At 44.0% G+C, this 18,911-nt stretch overlaps 1 protein-coding gene across 1 annotated transcript in view; it reads right to left on the bottom strand.

Moving 5' to 3' along the window:
• The window catches only part of APBA1 (amyloid beta precursor protein binding family A member 1), a 73,269-nt gene extending 59,653 nt beyond the window's left edge, over window positions 1–13,616 (bottom strand). The window contains exon 1 of the mRNA XM_024126859.2: window positions 12,426–13,616. Within this exon, the coding sequence (XP_023982627.1) occupies window positions 12,426–13,616 (1,191 nt within the window). The remainder of the gene's footprint in view (window positions 1–12,425) is intronic.
• Window positions 13,617–18,911: the final 5,295 nt, after the last annotated feature.

Raw genomic sequence — 18,911 nt, 5'->3', positions numbered from 1 at the left:
AGAAGCCACAAGAAGACATTAGGAGGGGCGCAATCACAATAAAATCAAATCCCATACCCACCAGGTTGGTGACCCACAAACTGGGAAATAATTATACCACAGAAGTTCTCCGACAAGAGTGAAAGTTCTGAGCCCCACGTCAGGCTCTCCAGCTGGGGGGTCTGGCAGTGAGAGGAGGAGCCCCCAGAGAATCTGGCTTTGAAGGCCAGTGGGGTTTGGTCACAGGAATTCCCCAGGACTGGGGGAAACAGAAACTCCACTCTTGGAGGGTGCACACAAGGTTTGGTGCATACCAGGACCCAGGGGAAAAAGCAGTGACCTCATAAGACACTGGGTCAGACCTACCTGCTAGCACTGGAGGGTTTCCTGCAGAGGTGGGGTGCAGCTATGGCTCACCATGGGGACAGACACTGGCGGCAATAGTTCTAGTGAGTACTCATTGGCGTGAGCCCACCAGGAGGCTGCCATTTTCTCACCAAGACCTGGCCCCACACAGCAGGCTGTAGGCTCCAGTGCTGGGATACCTCAGGCCAAACAACCAACAGGGTGGGAACACAACCCCACACATCAGCAGACAGGCTGCTTAAAGTCTTCCTAAGCACGCAGCTTCCTGCTAAACACACTGCTTGACAGAGCCCTGCCCACCAAAGGGACAGGACACAGCTCCAACCACCAGTGGGCAGGAACCAGTTCCTCCCACCAGGAAGCCTGCACAGCCTCTTAGAACAGGGGGAAGACAGCAGAAGCAAGAAGAACTACAACCCTGCAGCCTGCAGAACAGAAACCACAATCACAGAAAGACAAAATGAGACAGCAGAGGAATACGTCCCAGATGAAGGAACAAGATAAAACCCCAGGAAGAACAACTATATGAAGTGGAGATAGGCAATCTATCTGAAAGATTTCAGAGTAATGACAGTAAAGATGATTGAAGATCTCGGAAAAAGAATAGAGGCACAGATCTAAATGTTTAACAAAGACCTATGAAAACTAAAGAACAAACAAACAGTGATGAGCAATATAATAACTGAAATGAAAAATACACTAGAATAAATCAATAGCAGAATAACTGAGGCAGAAAAATGGATAAGTGAGCTGGAAAACAGAATGGTGAAAATGACTGCCACAGAACAGAATAAAGAAAAAATATGAAAAGAAATGAGGACAGTCTAAGAGACCTCCAGGGACAACATAAATGCACCAATATTCATATTATAGGGGTCCCAGAAGGAAAAGAGAGAGAGAAAGACCTGAAAAAATATTTGAAGAGATAATAACTGAAAACTTCCCTAACATGGGAAAGGAAAGAGTCACCCAAGTCCAGAAACTGCAGAGAGTCCCAGGCACGATAAATCCAAGGAGGAACACGCCGAGACAAACAGTAATCAAATTGACAAAAATCAAAGCCAAAAATATTAAAAGCAACAAGGGAAAAGCAACAAATAACATACAAGGGAATTCTCATAAAGTTATCAGCTGATTACTCAGCAGAAACTCTGCAGGCCAGAAGGGAGTGGTGTGATATATTTAAAGTGATGAAAGGGAAGAACCCAGAACCAAGAATACTTTACCCAGCAAGGCTCTCATTCAGATTTGATGAAGAAATCAAAAACTTTACAGACAAGCAACAGCTAAGAGAATTCAGCACCACCAGATCAGCTTTGCAACAAATTCTAAAGGAACTTCTCTAGGCGGAAAAGAAAAGGCCACAACTAGAAACAACAAAATTATGGATGGAAAACCTCACCACTAAAGGCAAATATAAAGGCAGGAAATCATTTGCACACAAATATGATATCAAAACTAGCAACTGTGAGAAAAGGAGAGCACAAATGCAGGATACTGGAAATGCATTTGAAATTAACAGACCAGCAACTTAAAACAATTTTGTTTATATACAGACTGCTTTATCAAAACCTCATGGAATATCTACAATAGATACACACAAAAAGAAAAAGCAGTCCAAACACAACACTAAAGTTAGCCACCAAATCACAAGAAAACAGAAGAGGTAGGGAAAAAAAAAAGACTTTCAAAAACAAATCCAAAACAATTAACAAAATGGCAGTAAGAACACTCATATCGATAAAATTACCTTAAATGTAAATAGATTAAATGCTCCAACCAGAAGATACAGACTGGCTGAATGGATACAAAAACAAGACCTGTGTGTATGCTGTCTACAAGAGACCCACTTCAGATCTAGGGACGCATGCAGGCTGAAAGTGAGGGGATGGAAAAAGGTATTCCATGCAAATGGAAATCAAAAGAAAGCTGGAGCAGCAATACTCATATCAGACAAAATAGACTTCAATAAAGACTGTCACAGAGACAAAGTAGAACACTACATAATGATCAAGGGATCAATCCAAGAAGAAGATAAAACGATTGTAAATATATCTGTACCCAACACAGGAGCACCTCAGTATATAAGGCAAATACTAACAGACATAAAAGGAGAAATTGACAGTAACACAATAATAGTGGGGGACTTTAACACCCCACTTTCATCCATGGACAGATCATTCAGACAGAAAATCAATAATGAAACACAGGCCTTAAATGACATATTAGACCACATGGACTTGACTGATATTTATACAGCATTCCATCCAAAAGCAGCAAAATACACATTCTTTTCAAGGGCACATGGAACATTCTCCAGGATAGATCACATCTTGGGCTCAAATCAAGCCTCAGTAAATTTAAAATTGAAATCATATCAAACATCTTTTCTGACCACAATGCTATGAGATTAGAAATCAACTACAAGAAAAAAACTAAAAAACACAAACACGTGGAGGCTAAACAATATGCTACTAAACAACCAATGATCACTGAGAAATCAAAGAGGAAATTAAAATATACATTGACACAAGTGAAAATGAAAGCATGACGGTCCAAAACCTACAGGGTACAGCAAAAGCAGTTCTAAGAGAAGTTTACAGCAATACAATCTTACCTCAGGAAAAAAGAAAAATCACAAACAACCTATCCTTACACCTAAAGCAACTAAAGAAGAACAAACAAAACCAAAAGTTAGTAGAAGGAAAGACATCATAAAGACCAGAGCAGAAATAAATGAAATAGAGAGGAAGAAAACAATAGTAAAGATCAATGACACTAGAAGTTGGTTCTTTGAAAAGATAAAGTTGATGACACTAGAAGTTGGTTCTTTGAAAAGATAAACAAAGTTGATAAACCTTTAGCCAGACTCATCAAGAAAAAAAGGGAGAGGGCTCAAATCAATAAAACTATAAATGAAAAAGGGGTTACAACAGACACGACAGAAATGCAAAGGATCATAAGAGACTACTATAAGCAACTATAGGCCAATAAAGTGGACAACCTAGAAGAAATGGACAAATTCTTAGAAAGATACAACCTTCCAAGACTGAACCAGGAAAAAACAGAAAATAGGAACAGACCAATTACAAGTACTGAAATTGACACTGATTAAAAAAAAAACTTCCAACACACAAAACTCCAGGACCAGATGGCTGCATGAGCAAATTTTATCAAACATTTAGAGAAGAGTTAACATCTATCCTTCTGAAACTATTCCAAGATATTGCAAAGGAAGGAACACTGCCAAACTCATTCTATGAGGCCACCATCACCCTGATACTGAAACCAAAGATACCACACACAAAAAAGAAAAGTACAGGCCAATATCATGATGAACACAGATGCAAAAATCCTCAACAAAATACTAACAAACCAAATCCAGCAATACATTAAAAGGATCATACACCATGATAAAGTGGGATTTATCCCAGGGATGCAAGGATTTTTCAATATCTGAAAATCAATCAGTGTGATACACCACATCAACAAATTGAAGAATAAAAACCATATGATCATCTCAATAGATGCATAAAAAATTTCTGACAAAATTTGACACCCATGTATGATAAAAACTCTCCAGAAAGTGGGCATAGAGGGAACTTAACATAATAAAGGCAATATATGAGAAACCTACAGCAAACATCATACTCAATGGTAAAAAGCTGAAAGCATTTCCTCTAAGATCAGGAACAAGACAAGGATGTCCACTCTTGCCACTTTTATTCAACATAATTTTGGAAGTCCCAGCCATGGCAATCAGAGAAGAAAAAGAAGTAAGAGGAATCCAAATCGGAAAAGAAGAAGTAAAACTGTCACTGTTTGCAGATGATATGATACTACTCATAGAAAATCCTAAAGATTCTACCAGAAAACTACTAGAGCTCATCAATGAATCTGGTAAAGTTGCAAGATACAAAATTAATACACAGAAATCTGTTGCATTTCTATACACTAACAACAAAAGATGAGAAAGAGAAAGTAAAGAAACAATCCCATTTACCATAATGTCAAAAAGAATAAAATACCTAGGAATAAACCTATCTGAGGAGGCAAAAGACCTGTACTCCTAAAACTATTGATATAAGATGCGATGAAAGAAATCAAAAATGACACAAACAGATGGAAAGATATACCATGTTCTTGGACTGGAAGAATCAATATTGTCAAAATGACTATACTACTCAAGGCAGTCTACAGATTCAATGAAATCCCTATCAAATTACCAATGGCATTTTTCACAGAACTAGAGCAAAAAAATCTTAAAAATTTCTATGGAAGAACAAAAGACCCCAAATAGCCAAAGCAATCTGCAGAGAAAAATGGAGCTGGAGGAATCAGGCACCGTGACTTCAGACTATACTACAAAGCTACAGTCATTAAAACAGTATGGTACTGGCACAAAGATAAATATAGATCAATGGAAAAGGACAGAAAGCCCAGGAATAAACCCACACACTTATAGTCAATTACTCTATGACAAAGGAGGCAAGAATATACAATGGAGAAAAGACAGTCTCTTCAATAAGTGGTGATGGGAAAACTGGACAGCTACATGTAAAAGAATGAAACTAGAACACTGTCTAACACCATACACAAAAATAAACTCAAAATGGATTAAAGACCTAAATGTAAGGCCAGATACTATAAAAACTCAAACAGAAACACAGGCAGAACACTCTGACATAAATTGAAGCACTATCTTTTTTGATCCACCTCCTAGAGTTATGAAAATAAAAACAAAAATAAACAAATGGGACCTAATGAAACGTAAAAGCTTTTGAACAGCAAAGGAAACCATAAACAAAACAAAAAGACAACCCACAGAATGGGAGAAAATATTTGCAAATCATGTGACCAACAAGGGATTAATCTCCAAAATTTACAAACAGCTCATGCGGCTCAATATCAAAAAAAACCAAACAACTCAATCAAAAAAATGGGCAGAAGATCTAAATACATATTTCTCCAAAGAAGACATACAGATGGTCAAGAGGCACATGAAAAGATGCTCAACATTGCTAATTATTAGAGAAATGCAAATCAAAACTACAATGAGGTATCACCTCACACCAGTCAGAATGGCCATCATCAAAAAGTCTACAAACATAAATGCTGGAGAAGGTGTGGAGAAAAGGGAACCCTCGTACACTGTAGGTGAGAATGTAAATTGGTACAGCCTCTATGGAGAACAATATGGAGGTTCCTTAAAAAACTAAAAAAATAGAGCTACCATATGAACCAGCAATCCCACTCCTGGGCATATATATGATGAAAAACACGATTGGAAAGGATATATGCACCCCAATGTTCACTGCAGTGCTATTTACAACAGCCAAGCCATGGGAGCAACCTAAATGTCCATCAACAGATGAATGGATAAAGAAGATGTAGTACCTATATACAATGGAATACTACTCAGCCATTAAAAAGAATGAAATAATGCCATCTGCAGTGACATGGATGGTAAGTGAAGTAAGTCAAACAGAGAAAGACAAATATTGGATGATATCACTTATATGTGGAATCCAAAAAAATGACACAAATGAAATTATTTGCAAAACAGAAAAACTCACAGACTTAGAGAATGAATTTATGGTTACTGGGGGGAAGGGTGCAGGGGAGGGATAGATTAGGAGTTTGGGATTGACAGGTACCCACTGCCATATTCAAAATAGACAACGAACAAGCATCTACTCTCCAGCACAGGGAACTCTGCTCAATGTTCTGTAAAAACCTAAATGGGAAAAGAATTTGAAAAAGAATAGATACATGTATATGTATAACTGAACCACTTTGCTGTACACCTGAAACTAACACAACATTGTTAATCAACTATACTCCAATATAAAATAAAAAATTTAAAAAGTAGTATATCCTTCAAAGATAAAAAAGTTCTAATTAAATATAGATTTAAAATATTAAAAAAAAACATATTAGGAAATGTCTCATTTCCACTATTTCTGGACACCTCCTACCTGGAGCCCTCCCAGTTCTGGTCCACCCTGGACTGGCTGTTGCCTTGTCCTGCTACATGGTTGTCATCTCCTCCCCTATCACCCTGGGCATTGCTTTGCCTGTTTCCCCTGTTAGATTCTGTTTCCCAGATCTCATCTTCTTTCTTGAGTTTGATTTACACTCCCATTTTGGGGAAGCAATCCTTTAGTAGCTTACTGAGAAAAGGTGCTTGGAAGGTAAATTTTCTGGGACTCTGCATAACTGAAAACATCTTTATTCCATCTTCACACTTAATTGGAAATTAGACTGGGTGTAGGCCTCCCAGTTTCCAGTGTTGCTTTTGAGGAGTCCATCACCATTTTGATTCCTGATCATTTGTAACCTGTTTTTACCTCTCTGAAAGCATGGAGGATGTTCTCTTTCTACCTTCTGTTCTGAAATTTCTGTGGATCTTTTTTATTTCATTGTTCTAGGCACCCAAGGGAATCTTTTTTTTTTTTTTTTTTTTGCGGTACGCGGGCTTCTCACTGTTGTGGTCTCTCCCGTTGCGGAGCACAGGCTCTGGATGCGCATGGCTCACGGGCCCAGCCGCTCCGCGGCATGTGGGATCCTCCTGGACCGGGGCACGAACCCATGTCCCCTGCATCGGCAGGCAGACTCCCAACCACTGCGCCACCAGGGAAGCCCTCTAAGGGAATCTTTTAATCAGGAAACTCTCATGTCCTTTGCTTCTAGGAAACAGTCTTTCACAATTTCTCAATTTTATCTATGTTCCTACTTCTTTCCATCCATTGCCTTAATTATTCTACTTTCTTGAAGATTTCCTCTACTTTGTCTTCTAACCTTCCTACTAAAGGATTTTAAAAAATTTCTGCTGCCATTTTTTAATTAAAAATTTTTGGAATGTTCTCTTTTTAAAATGGCATCCTATTCTAATTTAGTGGCTCCCCTATCTTTTCCTACCCTTCTGAGGATATTGATGAGTGTTTTATAGTTTTTTCCTGCTCTGAGTACTGCCTTTATTTCTCCAAGTTCCTTTTGCATTTGCTTTTTTTGTGTCTCTGTCTTTCATGTTAAGAGATATTCATCAGATATCCGGAGATCCTTGGATATCCACTCATATTTAACAGTGGGTCCCAAAAAGCCTGTTGGAAGATCCATGAGCAGCAGTAACCTTCACTGCGTGGTGATCAGGCAGGGAACCAGATTTTATGCTGGAAAAGCCCAAACATGAGTAACTGTAGGTACCTACTCTTGGGTCTTTCTGTTTCCTCAGAGAGGAATATTCTAATCTCTGGCTGGGGCTGGGGGCTGGGAGGGGGTAGGTTCTAAGCCTGATGGCTAAGAATTCCAAGGCTTTCTCAGAGTCTCACTGCTTAGTGGGTCCTGTGTTCCATAAGGCACCCCTTATCCCCTTTTTCAGCTGTGGCTACTGTCCCCAGTTCCAGCACTTCTCTGGTTCACCCTCTCTTTACAGTAAACCTCCCACCTTCTGTGGGGGGTGGAGGAGAAGTGGAAACTTGGTGGCATGGGCTGGAGAAGGGATTTGGAGTCTAATTTCTCCTGTGACACACCTTCAAACAATCCTCTTTTCTTTTTCAGCCATACTCCTGCCATCGGAGGTATCTGGTGTCTCAAATTCCTTAGCCTTTCTTGGGGTTCCACAGCACAAATCCTCACAGACACTTCGCAGAGTAGGGAACACAGAAACCTCATCAGTGTATGAGTGAGAATCGATCAGGCTGTGCTGTGGCAACAAACCACCCCAAATCCCCAAGGCTTAAAACAACAAAGGTTGCTTCCTCTCTCACACTACATGTCCACAGGGGCAGGAGAGAGCCCGGCTCATCACGGTCACTTGGGACCCATACGGACAGAGGCTCTGCCATCCTGTGACACCGCCATCTTAACCTGAGGCTTCAGGGGAAGAAGGTGCTCTGAGCTGCTCCTGCCTAGAAGCAGCATCACATTTCACTGCTCCCATTTCACTGGCCTTATCTTGCTCCCAGGGGATGAGGAGGTGCAGTGCAGTCATCCCTGGGCTTGAAAGCAGAGGGCAACTGGCAATATGGGGGAGGGGCACTAATGTCTACCACAGCCAGTCACCACTATGGTGTTCCAAAATTTTGTTGTTCTCATCTGCTTCTCTTTCCTCTGTCTCCTGGTGATTGTGGCTCTACGTATTTTTATTATTTTACTGTCATTTTAGTGTAGCTTTTTTCCCCAAATTTTGTTTTATTTATTTATTTTTAAACAGCAGGTTCTTATTAGTTATCTATTTTATACATATGAGGGTATGTATGTTTAGTGTAGCTTTAAGAGGGAGCAGTGATAAAGACCAATTCAAACTGTACAACACACCACTCCAAGTAGCCAAAACCCTCCCATTACGCTGTGTGCTTGCTTCCATCCACCTCCGATTCCACCCCCCGCTCTGATCTCTACTCAGAGTGAGTTTGTTGCCTAAAGAGAGACGGGTAGGCTGCGGAACTTTTCAGAACTGGTCATTCATTAACAATACTTTTCAAGAAGGGGGCTGGGGGTAGCTTTCAAACATATATCTAGAAAAGAGCCTTTACTAGAAGCAAAGCATTTATAAACACTTTTTTCAGAAAACAATTATATTCACTCACTGCTGAGCATCTAGTCTACGTTCAGTAAGTCCTTGCTAAGGAGCAATCCTATTTTCGCATTCTGTAGGATTCACTTGCAAACAGATGCCAGTTTCCTCCAAGTATGAGAAAAATGCTAAAGTTCCGAGTGAATTAAAAGTAGTGTTTAAGGGCTTCCCTGGTGGCGCAGTGGTTGAGAGTCCGCCTGCCAATGCAGGGGACGCGGGTTCGAGCCCTGGTCTGGGAGGATCCCGCATGCTGCGGAGCAACTGGGCCCGTGAGCCACAATTACTGAGCCTGCGCGTCTGGAGCCTGTGTTCCGCAACGAGAGGCCGCGATAGTGAAAGGCCCGTGCACCGCGATGAAGAGTGGCCCCCGCTTGCCACAACTAGAGAAAGCCCTCGCACAGAAACGAGGACCCAACACAGCCATAAATAAATAAATTAAAAAAAAAAAAGTAGTGTTTAGAGCAGATTTAGCTATCAGCAGATATCTCTGGCAAGTAGTAGTACAGGTGGTTTTTATTACCATCTATTTGCATCACTGTCGTTTCTGATGTTGCTATTTTGAGAACGCGCTGCTTCTGTAACAAGAATTCCAGGGCCCCTTTTCCAGGCCAGTTGACCAAAACTACAGTGGGAGAGCCCCTTCCATGAAACCACACCTGTGGTTTAGGTCTAGGTCTCTAATTAGCTAGGTCTCTAATCCATAGAGCTAACATGGGGAAACTTCCCAGATGATATTTGTCCTTCAAATCAGTGGTTCTTAATTTTTTACACACTCAAGAATCACAGGGAGAATTTACAAAACAGAAACAAACAAGGAAAACAAACCCAATGAACAAAACCCCAGATCACTGGACCCCATCTTAGGTATTCTGGTTTGGAAAAGAAAGGTAGTAATTTGTATTTTTAACAAGTACCTTCCAGAAAGACTTCAGGCCACATGGCTTTTAATAGTGCTTTTCCATTTTCTACAACAGTATACATGGAATGAGCATTCGGTAAATATTTTTTGATGCTGAGGCAGAAATCCACAGAATGTATGTATTTCCCCCCATGATACCATCAAAGAGGTAACAAATGCAGGTTTTTCCTATAAATGTGCCATGACAGATGAAATGCAACCCACAAATTCAAATGGCTTAAAGACAACTGGTGGAATATTTTAAAGTACAGGTTTTGGGGTTTGCTTTGTATTAACTATTCATAACCCAGAAAGCCCTACTAACCAATTTCTTAGTGTCAAGTTGAATTTCTGACCGGATGGGTTTCTAAAGCATCACTCAATATTCTGGAATCAATTCTACCTCCTGAATGAAACATCTTGCAAGAGGGTTAAGCTGTTTTCCTAGTTCAAATGGATAAAAGCAAGCCCCCAGCCCTAGTGGAGGCTGGGTGATGGGTTCACCATGAGGCTGCAGGCACCAGGTGGTTAAGCTAGTAGTTTCACGGAGCTGGTGCAGGTGAGAGAGCTGAAGGAAGAGGCCAGCATCTGGTCCAAATGCTCCTGCATCTTTTTCTCGGATGGCTTTCCAAGTTTCTAAAAAGGTTGTAGAACCCGGCCTCTTGACAGCTCCCTACTTTTAAAAACCTGCTCCATTTCCACGACATTTGCAAAATACTTGCTGCACTCCATCCCTCCAAGCCAGAAGGAACCTGGAGACAGCGGGAGGTCACCGACAATTCTGCACGTGAGCGCACCTATTTTTAACTGTTTGACTGTGAAGCCTGGAGAGCAGACGGAGACACCAAGCATATTAAACTAACTGACCCAATGCCGCCCCCTGGCTGGGAGGACGCAGATCCCTTCCCAACCCATTTCCAACCTTGCCTTAAAGGTGCCCGCGATTTAATCAGCTAACAGCCAATGCTGACTGTTACTAAAAGAGCAGGCGAATGATACCTTTCTGACTTGCACAGCCCTTTACCTATTTAAGTAAAATGAACAAACAGCTTCCAATAATTGTTTCTCACTCCAAAAGATATACCGAGAAATAGGCTGGTGCAATCATAAAATGTAGAATTAAATGAAACCGAATTTAACCACTTGACTCTTCTTTGGCTCCAAGCTCGCATTTTAAATGAAAGTGCTTAAAAATTATTCAAGAGAATGGAAAAGTGAGAGTCAGAGGAGAAAGAGAATCTTTAGAGCCAGGTAGTGGGGGTAAAGGTTAGCCTTCTTGATTTATTTTGAATAGACTGTGACACTCAAGCTTGCCGAGTTATCAAATTTCTTAGGTATTTCAAAAACGGAAAATAAAATGCAGACAGGGCAGCAAGAGCTTTCTGTAGCTCTTCACAAGAAAGTATATTTCAGTTCAAAAACATGTCTTTTGTGAGGTGAGAAGGACACTCTGGTACCACCAGAGATGAAAACTAAGCCCTTCCTGAAAGTCACAGTGAAAAAACTGCAGACACCCCCGAAAGGGCCCAGAAGGATTTCCTTGATTTCCTCCAAAAAGGCCACACTATTCATCCCAAACTTTTAAGGGGTTGCTTTAAGGCAGTGGTTCTCAAATTGTGGTCCCGGGACCAGCAGCATTAACATCACCTGGGAACTTATTAGTGACAACGTTGAGTTTCACCTGAGCCCCGAGATCCTGGAAAACAGCAAAGGTTAAGGCCTCCCCTCCCCTCGTTTTGTGTTCTGGAAATGGCTTAGGCAAAGAACCTACCTTCCCACTAGACTTGAGTAGCTCACAGGTGCCCCCTTGTTTACCTAGGACAAGGCCAGACACAGACCCTCCAAATTTACATTCTTTGCCTGACAAATGGTTGGTTGAACTTCTGATTAATCAAGACAAAATGCTTATTAACCAGCCTTGGATTAAGCTCCTCGCCTTCTTCAGGTCCCTGAACTTTGGCCAGCTTACCACCCCTACTCAAGGGCTCCTCCTGGGAATAGGCTGGTGTCAGGTTAAAACACTCTCTCATGGGCAATGCGCTCAAGCCATGCTTCATCCCACTTCCTCACACCTTGTTCTTCCAAGGCTTGTTTACTCCTCCCTCCAAAAGAACCCCCGTGCCTAACTCTAGAGACGCTTGCAGATCTTACAGAGGTTCTGCTACTGCAACAGTCCCCCTTCCCCTGTTACAACAGGACCTTTCCCCTCTGCAATAATCCTTTCCAGTAAAGGCTCTCCTTACTCAATCCAGACTTGTTTTTTATTTGACGTTAGAAATACAAATTCTCAGGCCCCGCCCCATACCTTCCAAGTGGGAAACTAAGGGATGGGAAGCGGTGCGCCTGGAAATCAATTTCTGAACAAGTGCTCCAGGCACAGTTTGAGAACCACTGATTTACGGCAACCTCGGCAACCTCTCAACACTTAACTCCCTCCCACCTGTGTTTCACTCAGGCGCGCTTAAGCACAAGCTGTTTCTGAGCATCCCCACAGACCCTTTCTCTCATCAAGTCATTTCCCAACGACAAACTAGGCCACCGAGCGCCCGTCTCCCCTCCTGGCCGCGCGTGGAGCTGACCGGGCCTGAACCCGCACACACTTACATCTCCATCCACCGGCCTCTGGTCGTCACAATCCCTGGTGGGACTAATGTCCTGGCGCATGACCCAGATGGGCTCTTTGGGCTCGTCGGGGGTATAAGGCGAACGTATGGTCCTGGTTTTCACCTCCTCGATGGCCTCCTTGATGTCCTTGATGGCCAGCGAGATGGCATCCCTCTTCTCCTTGCTGTACCGCTGCACCGCCTCACCGCCAGCCGCCCTCTGCTGCCCCACCGGCGCCTGCAGCCCGGGGCTGTCCGGGCGGCCCCCGCCCGGGGTGGGGGCGCGCTCCAGGTCCTGCTCGGCCTCGGGCATGTCCTCGGCCGCCTTGTCGAGGCTCTGCGAGCTCATGCTCTGCTTGACCTCGGCCACGATCTGGTCGATGTCCTCTTCCTGCTCGTAGCTGTCCATGCGCGGGTAGGGCGCGAACTCGGCCTCCTTCTCGGGGCTGTCGGACTCGCCGTCGGAGCGCTCGTCATAGTGGTGCAGCCGCGCGCCCAGGGCCTCCTGGCGGTAGGCGGCCGCCTCGTCTCGCTCCTGCTCGTACAGCCGCAGGCCGTCGCGCGCGTCCAGCTCGGGTGCGTCCCCGATTTCCTCGTACACGTGCTCCTGGAGGCCCCCGTAGTCTGCGTAGGGCTCGGCATAGGGCTCGTCCTCGCCGCGGTGGAAGAGCCGGTGCGTGTAGACGTAGCCCGAGTAGGCAGCGTTCATGGCCTCCTCGTGCTCCAGCGAGTGGAAGTGCAAGTGGTTGGGCAGCGTGCGGCGGTGCGTAGCCTCGGCGTGCTCGGCCTCCGCCTGCTCCGTGTACTCCTCGGCCTCGGGCCGGTACTGCACTGCGTATGCGCTCTCGTCCTCGGGGTCCTGCGCGCGCTCGGCGTCGTAGCCGTCGCGCGCTGCGGCGATCACGTCGCCCTCGGCCGTGTCCGTGTGGTTGTGGAAGCCGCTCTCCGTGCTGGCGGAGCGCGCCAGACACTCCCCGCGCTCCTCCTCCTCCTGCTGCTGCTGCTGCTGCGGCCCGGGCAAGGCGCGGAGGTCCTCGACGGCGCGGCCGCGCGGGGGGCGGCCCGCATAGTGCTGCTGCTGCTCGTCCTCCACCTCCGGGTGCTCCAGGTCGGCCTCCACCGACTCGTTCACCTCCCCGCCTGCCGCCTCGTCCGTCACCTCCACCTCCGCGGTCCCCTCCAAGTGGTTCATGGTGGGCGTCGGGGACGGCTGGGAGCGAGGCTGGGCCGGCTCACTGCGCTCTCATTCTGCTCCCCCCGGCTGCAAAAACAAGAAAGGGGAGGGGCTATTACGTGGGTCAGACTGTAGTCAGGAGCCGAGTACCAAGATACCATAAAAACAGCTGTTATTGATCCCATCTGAAGCTCGGTCAGTTAAAAAGTGATTGCAAATTTAAGCTCAGTCTGAGAGCACATAGTTCATCTTCTTCGTAGCACGTGTCGTAATTTGTAATCACATATCTCCTTGTGTAATTGCTTACTGGCTTTCTCCCTTCCCCACCCCTCAGACTGAGAGCCTCTTGAGCCTTTAGTTCCCCACCACGCTTACTATTCAGGTTCTGTTTCTGATGCATATGAATAGAGAGTACTACCAGATTGAATGAGACAACTGACACATTTTCCATCTGCTAAGGGATAAATCTAAGTTTTACTAGAAACGATTTTTAAAATAAGTTTCAAGGGAAAAAAAATAATCTTGGAATGTTTTGAATCCGTTGCTGTCAATACAAATTCGCAGCCATTCTGAGGGAGGCTATCAACCATCAATGGGTTCTCGTCCTGGCATGGCTGGCTCTGTTGCCTCCGGTTAAGTGGCTCAATTTTCCGGACCTCCACCGTGAGACTGGACTCATTTCCTACAGCAGGATGTTAACAGCTATTACCTAGACAAGAAAAGACTCCGTGGTCAAATAAGTCTGGGAAATGCTGACTTCGAGTTGACTTTTCATTGTGAATTTTCAAGGGGAGGAAGGTACAGGATGCTTGGTTCACAAACTTGTTTGACTGGGAAACACTTTTGCTACAGACCAGTGTTCTGACAAATGCACTTAAAGAAACACAGACTAGCTAATTTCTAATACTCACTTCCCTCATACACCCTGGATCTAAAATTCTTTGATTCTATGAATTAGCATTATAGCTGATATTGGATAACACGCTTATTTCTTTAAAATATGGCTAGGTCTCTTTCCCTATTTTCAGAGGGACTTGCAGCTAGAGAGACAGCTTTGGTTTCAACCTCTCAATTCTTATCACAAAATAGCTTTATAGCATAATCTGTGTACAGTGTATGGAAATAAACACAAAGGATGTAAAGAACAGCAAAAACAGGCAGGATCCCTATGATTTCAAGACATTTATGGTAAATAGGTTCAACATGTGTAAACTTTTAGGGACTTCCCTGGTGGTCCAGTGGGTAAGACTCCGAGCTCCCAAGGCAGAGGGCCCGGTTTTGATCCCTGGTCGGGGAGCTAGATCCCACATGCATGCCACAACTAAGGAGCCCACATGCCGCAACTAAAAAGATCTCACATGCTGCAACTAAAGAGACCGTGTGCCGCAACTAAGACTCGGCACGGCCTAAATAAATAAATTTTTTTTTTTTAATGTGTAAACTTTTCTCATAGTGTTCTTTTGGAGAGCTCATCTTACAAATGGACAAAAGTGGGAAGTGAACTCTTTAATGTAATAGCAGAAAGCTCCAGGAGGACCAGGAACATCTGATGGACTCTCTAATGTTTTGATGCATTATATTCTACTCAACTTCTACCACAATGAAAGAAATTTCCTTCAGGTACTATGACAGTCCCGGTAGTAAAGGAGGCCATTTTGGAGCTACCAAGTTCATCTTAAAGCAGAAGTATCATCTTTCTCCCATTCTTTGATGGATCCACCACTGACTAATACTCACTAGAAAACAATTGTGGTTTAGCAGAGATGATCAATCCTTATTGCTTCCTTCCTTGATAAGAGTCCCACTTCATACAAATTAGACCCTGTCTTCTTTGAAAAACTGTGGCCTCCTCTCATTTAACCCCTGAGAACAGTGACTGTGAACTAGGTATAAGAAAGTTTTCCAAGTACGAGTCTCCATTCAGACCAGATGGATGGTTAATGCACTGAACAGAAGAGGCAATTGCTAGTACTGAGGGCCCCCAGGTTAGGTGGTCTCCAGTGGATCATGCAAAATACAAGACAAATATTCAATTCAATACAACACATGGACAACAACAGTCTATCCAAGTTTCCTTTATAAGGACTCTCTGGAAAAGACAACAGATAAAAACCACACTCATGTACAAATCTAAGTCTGCTGAGCACAAAGAAAGCATTCACAGGGAAGGATACCAAACATGCCAGATACTTCCCTGGGTACTGTTGCCTTGCAGTGTGTCAGCTGTGTGTGGTTAGTGTTAGCAATGCAACAACCACCATCCAAAACACCTGAACAAGCCAAGAATTCATGATAACCATGTGCAGAACTGATCAAAACACTGTCTTCGGTGAAAATGGCACTTTGATGGCACTTTCACTTTGATGAAAATCTATCGATACATGCATCAGAAAGAGATTTTAGTTTATTCTGGGTTAAAATTGTATTTGGCCAGCAAATGGTGCCATCGCATAGAGCACTGATCCAAAGGAAATGAGATTTCCGTACATGTCCATACACTGAGTTATGGTAAAGAAAGTTACAAGAAACCACTACTTTAGGGAAAAATACTGTCAAAATAATGCAGTTTTGCTACAGTGGAGCTTTCTATTCACTGGGTGCATTGTCCTTATACCCCCTCCCCCGGCCTCAGGGGAGTATTCCCGCAGGCACGGAGTATTTCTATTTCACTCACCACCGTGGTTCCAAGAATATAGTTTGGGTTGTGGTGTTTGCGGCATGTTAATTAATAACAGACATCGATTTGAGGGATTTCTCTAGGACACAGGCAACTACCAACTTTTAAAGATGGAGCTGACATTGGTGGTCGGGTCCATCGGCAGCACACGAGAGGACGGTTCCCTGTACCCTGGCAACTTTGGGGGTGATATTTATTTAAAAACCCCACTGAGGCTGTTTTGAAAGAATCCAAGGTTATTGTGGGTATAGAGATTGGTAGCACCTTTTTGAAAAGCAATTTGGTAAGATGAATTAAATTCTTTAAAAGGTAATATACCTTTGCCCCAGTAACTCTACTTATAGAAATCTCAAAGGAAAAACTCAGATGTGGACAAAGATGTTTTTCACGGTATTTGCTTAAAAAGTAAAGATTATAAACACTAACTAGTAAGCGCTAACATTAAGTCCGAATAAGTACAGTGCTAATAAGCGTGTTAGCATCACATTGCAGTTCAGGAAGGTGTGGGGCTTTTCTGGCTGGGTAGCTCCACCTGGAGTTCCCACAGCACTCAATCTCAACCTGCCACAGCTGAACAAATCATGCCTCCTTATCCTCCCTCCCCATCTCAGCTCCCAAACCTGGCCCCGCCTCCTGTATTTCCTGTATGGCTGAAAGGCACCACCAAGTCCCCAGTCCAGGAATCATTACTGATTTGTCTCTTTCCCTAACCTCCTTCCCCAGATTGAGGACCAAGTCCACTGTCTTCATAACTCTCGCATCATCCTCACTGCCACTACCTTGTCTCGGTCCCTCTCGCCTACAAAATTTCCTTGACTAATTTCTCAGTCCCCTCCAGTCGATCCTCACCTCGCTATGAGCCTACCTGCTCATCTTTTTAAATGCCAATTTGAATCCCATAGCCCTATTTCTCAAACTCTTCAGTGATCTCCCTCCAGTACATAGTACAAATGCTTAGCTAACTATCTACCAGACATTACTAGGCATTTGCCACATAATGACTTATTTAATCATCACACTAGCCTATGAAGAGCATACTCTTCTATTGTCTTTAGAGAGATTATTGTCAGCTCTTTTAAAAATGAGGAAATGGAGGCGGGTGGTGTTAGGTGATCGCCTAGGTCACACACCTGCTGGCAGAACTGGTGTCACCCCCCCTACCCCACCCCCGCCCCTGCCCCGCCTCTAGGCTCTGGTGCTTCAGTCCTACTCCTGACAAACAGAGCCCTTGGGCCACATCATTCCTCCAAGCCTCATCTTCACGCTTCACCTCCACTCTGTATTCTAACACCCCAGAGTCCTGACACTGGCCCTAACTGCCTTCCCTATCCTCGGCATATTTTTCACCTAACTTTTCTTTGGTGAATCTGTCTTATCTTCCCCAAAACAAGTTCATACCTAAGGAATGTCTATTACGTGCCAGCCTCCAGGCAATGTTCTGGGCATAGAGGCAGAGCAGTGGCCAAGCCAGACAGGCTGCTCTGTTCTCAGGAAGCCACCATTCTAGCTCATGGGGGTGGAGGGAAAGGAGAGGGGAAGAGACAATAATTATGTTAATAAACAAATAAAATAACATCAGGGAACAAAAAGTCTTATGAAGAAAATGAAACAGGGTAATGGCAGAGAAACTGACCAAGGAGAGATGGCCTCCTATAGTGGCCAGAGGAGGTGATATGGGCACTGAGGTCTGAATGATAAAGAAAGAGGCAGCCAACTAAAGATCTGAGGGCAGGGCCTTGAGGTGAGAAAGGACTTGCTGTGTTCAAAGACAGAAATAATGTTTGTGAACTGAGTAAGGGATGATGTGGTAGGAGATGAGGATGGAAAGTTGGGAAGGGGCTAGCAGGGCAGGGCCTGGTACATCATGGTAAAGAGTTATTTCAAGTGCACTGGCATGCTCCTGGGAGGGTTTAAGCAGGGGAGTAATAAAGCCTGATTAACCCCTCCCATCATCCTCACTGTACCCTTTCTATCTATCTATCTACGTATCTATCTATCATATTATGGCACCTGTCATTCTGAGTAGCAATTCTTTATAAATATGAAGTCCTTGAGAAAAGAGGACATGTCATTTATCTTTGATTCCCCAGTGCCAAGTACAGAGGGAACATAGTAGGTAGTCAGTAAATTCTTAGGGATTAGAAAGAAAATAATTATCCTTCCACTTCCCAATATCACGGGCCTTCTGGACATTGGCATGCCCAGCCTTTGGAGAACTCATTTCTTTTTTCCACCTTGAATCTTTACTGCCCGCATCTGCCCCTGCGAACTTCTCCACCTTCTTCTGATGCTTTAAGTGCCCAAAGAACTCCAGTGATTCAACCTCTGCCTATATTTGAGGGCGCTGATCCAGTTGGCATTTACTGGATATGTACCAGGTACTGTGCAAGGCAAGGGGGATGCAAGTTTCTAAACCATGATCCCAGCCTTCAAGGGCAGACAGCTTTGGCGATTATAATACCTGGTGATGAATGCAAAACAGAAATAGCTTCCAGCTACAAAAAGAAGCTAGAGTTGGGCTTCCCTGGTGGCGCAGTGGTTGAGAGTCCACCTGCCGATGCAGGGGACACCGGTTCGTGCCCCAGTCCGGGAAGATCCCACATGCCGCGGAGCGGCTGGGCCCGTGAGCCATGGCC

The sequence above is a fragment of the Physeter macrocephalus genome, chromosome 9 (assembly GCF_002837175.3).
Source record: "Physeter macrocephalus isolate SW-GA chromosome 9, ASM283717v5, whole genome shotgun sequence".
Taxonomy (NCBI): domain Eukaryota; kingdom Metazoa; phylum Chordata; class Mammalia; order Artiodactyla; family Physeteridae; genus Physeter; species Physeter macrocephalus.
This window is presented reverse-complemented; position numbering and strand designations above follow the sequence as displayed.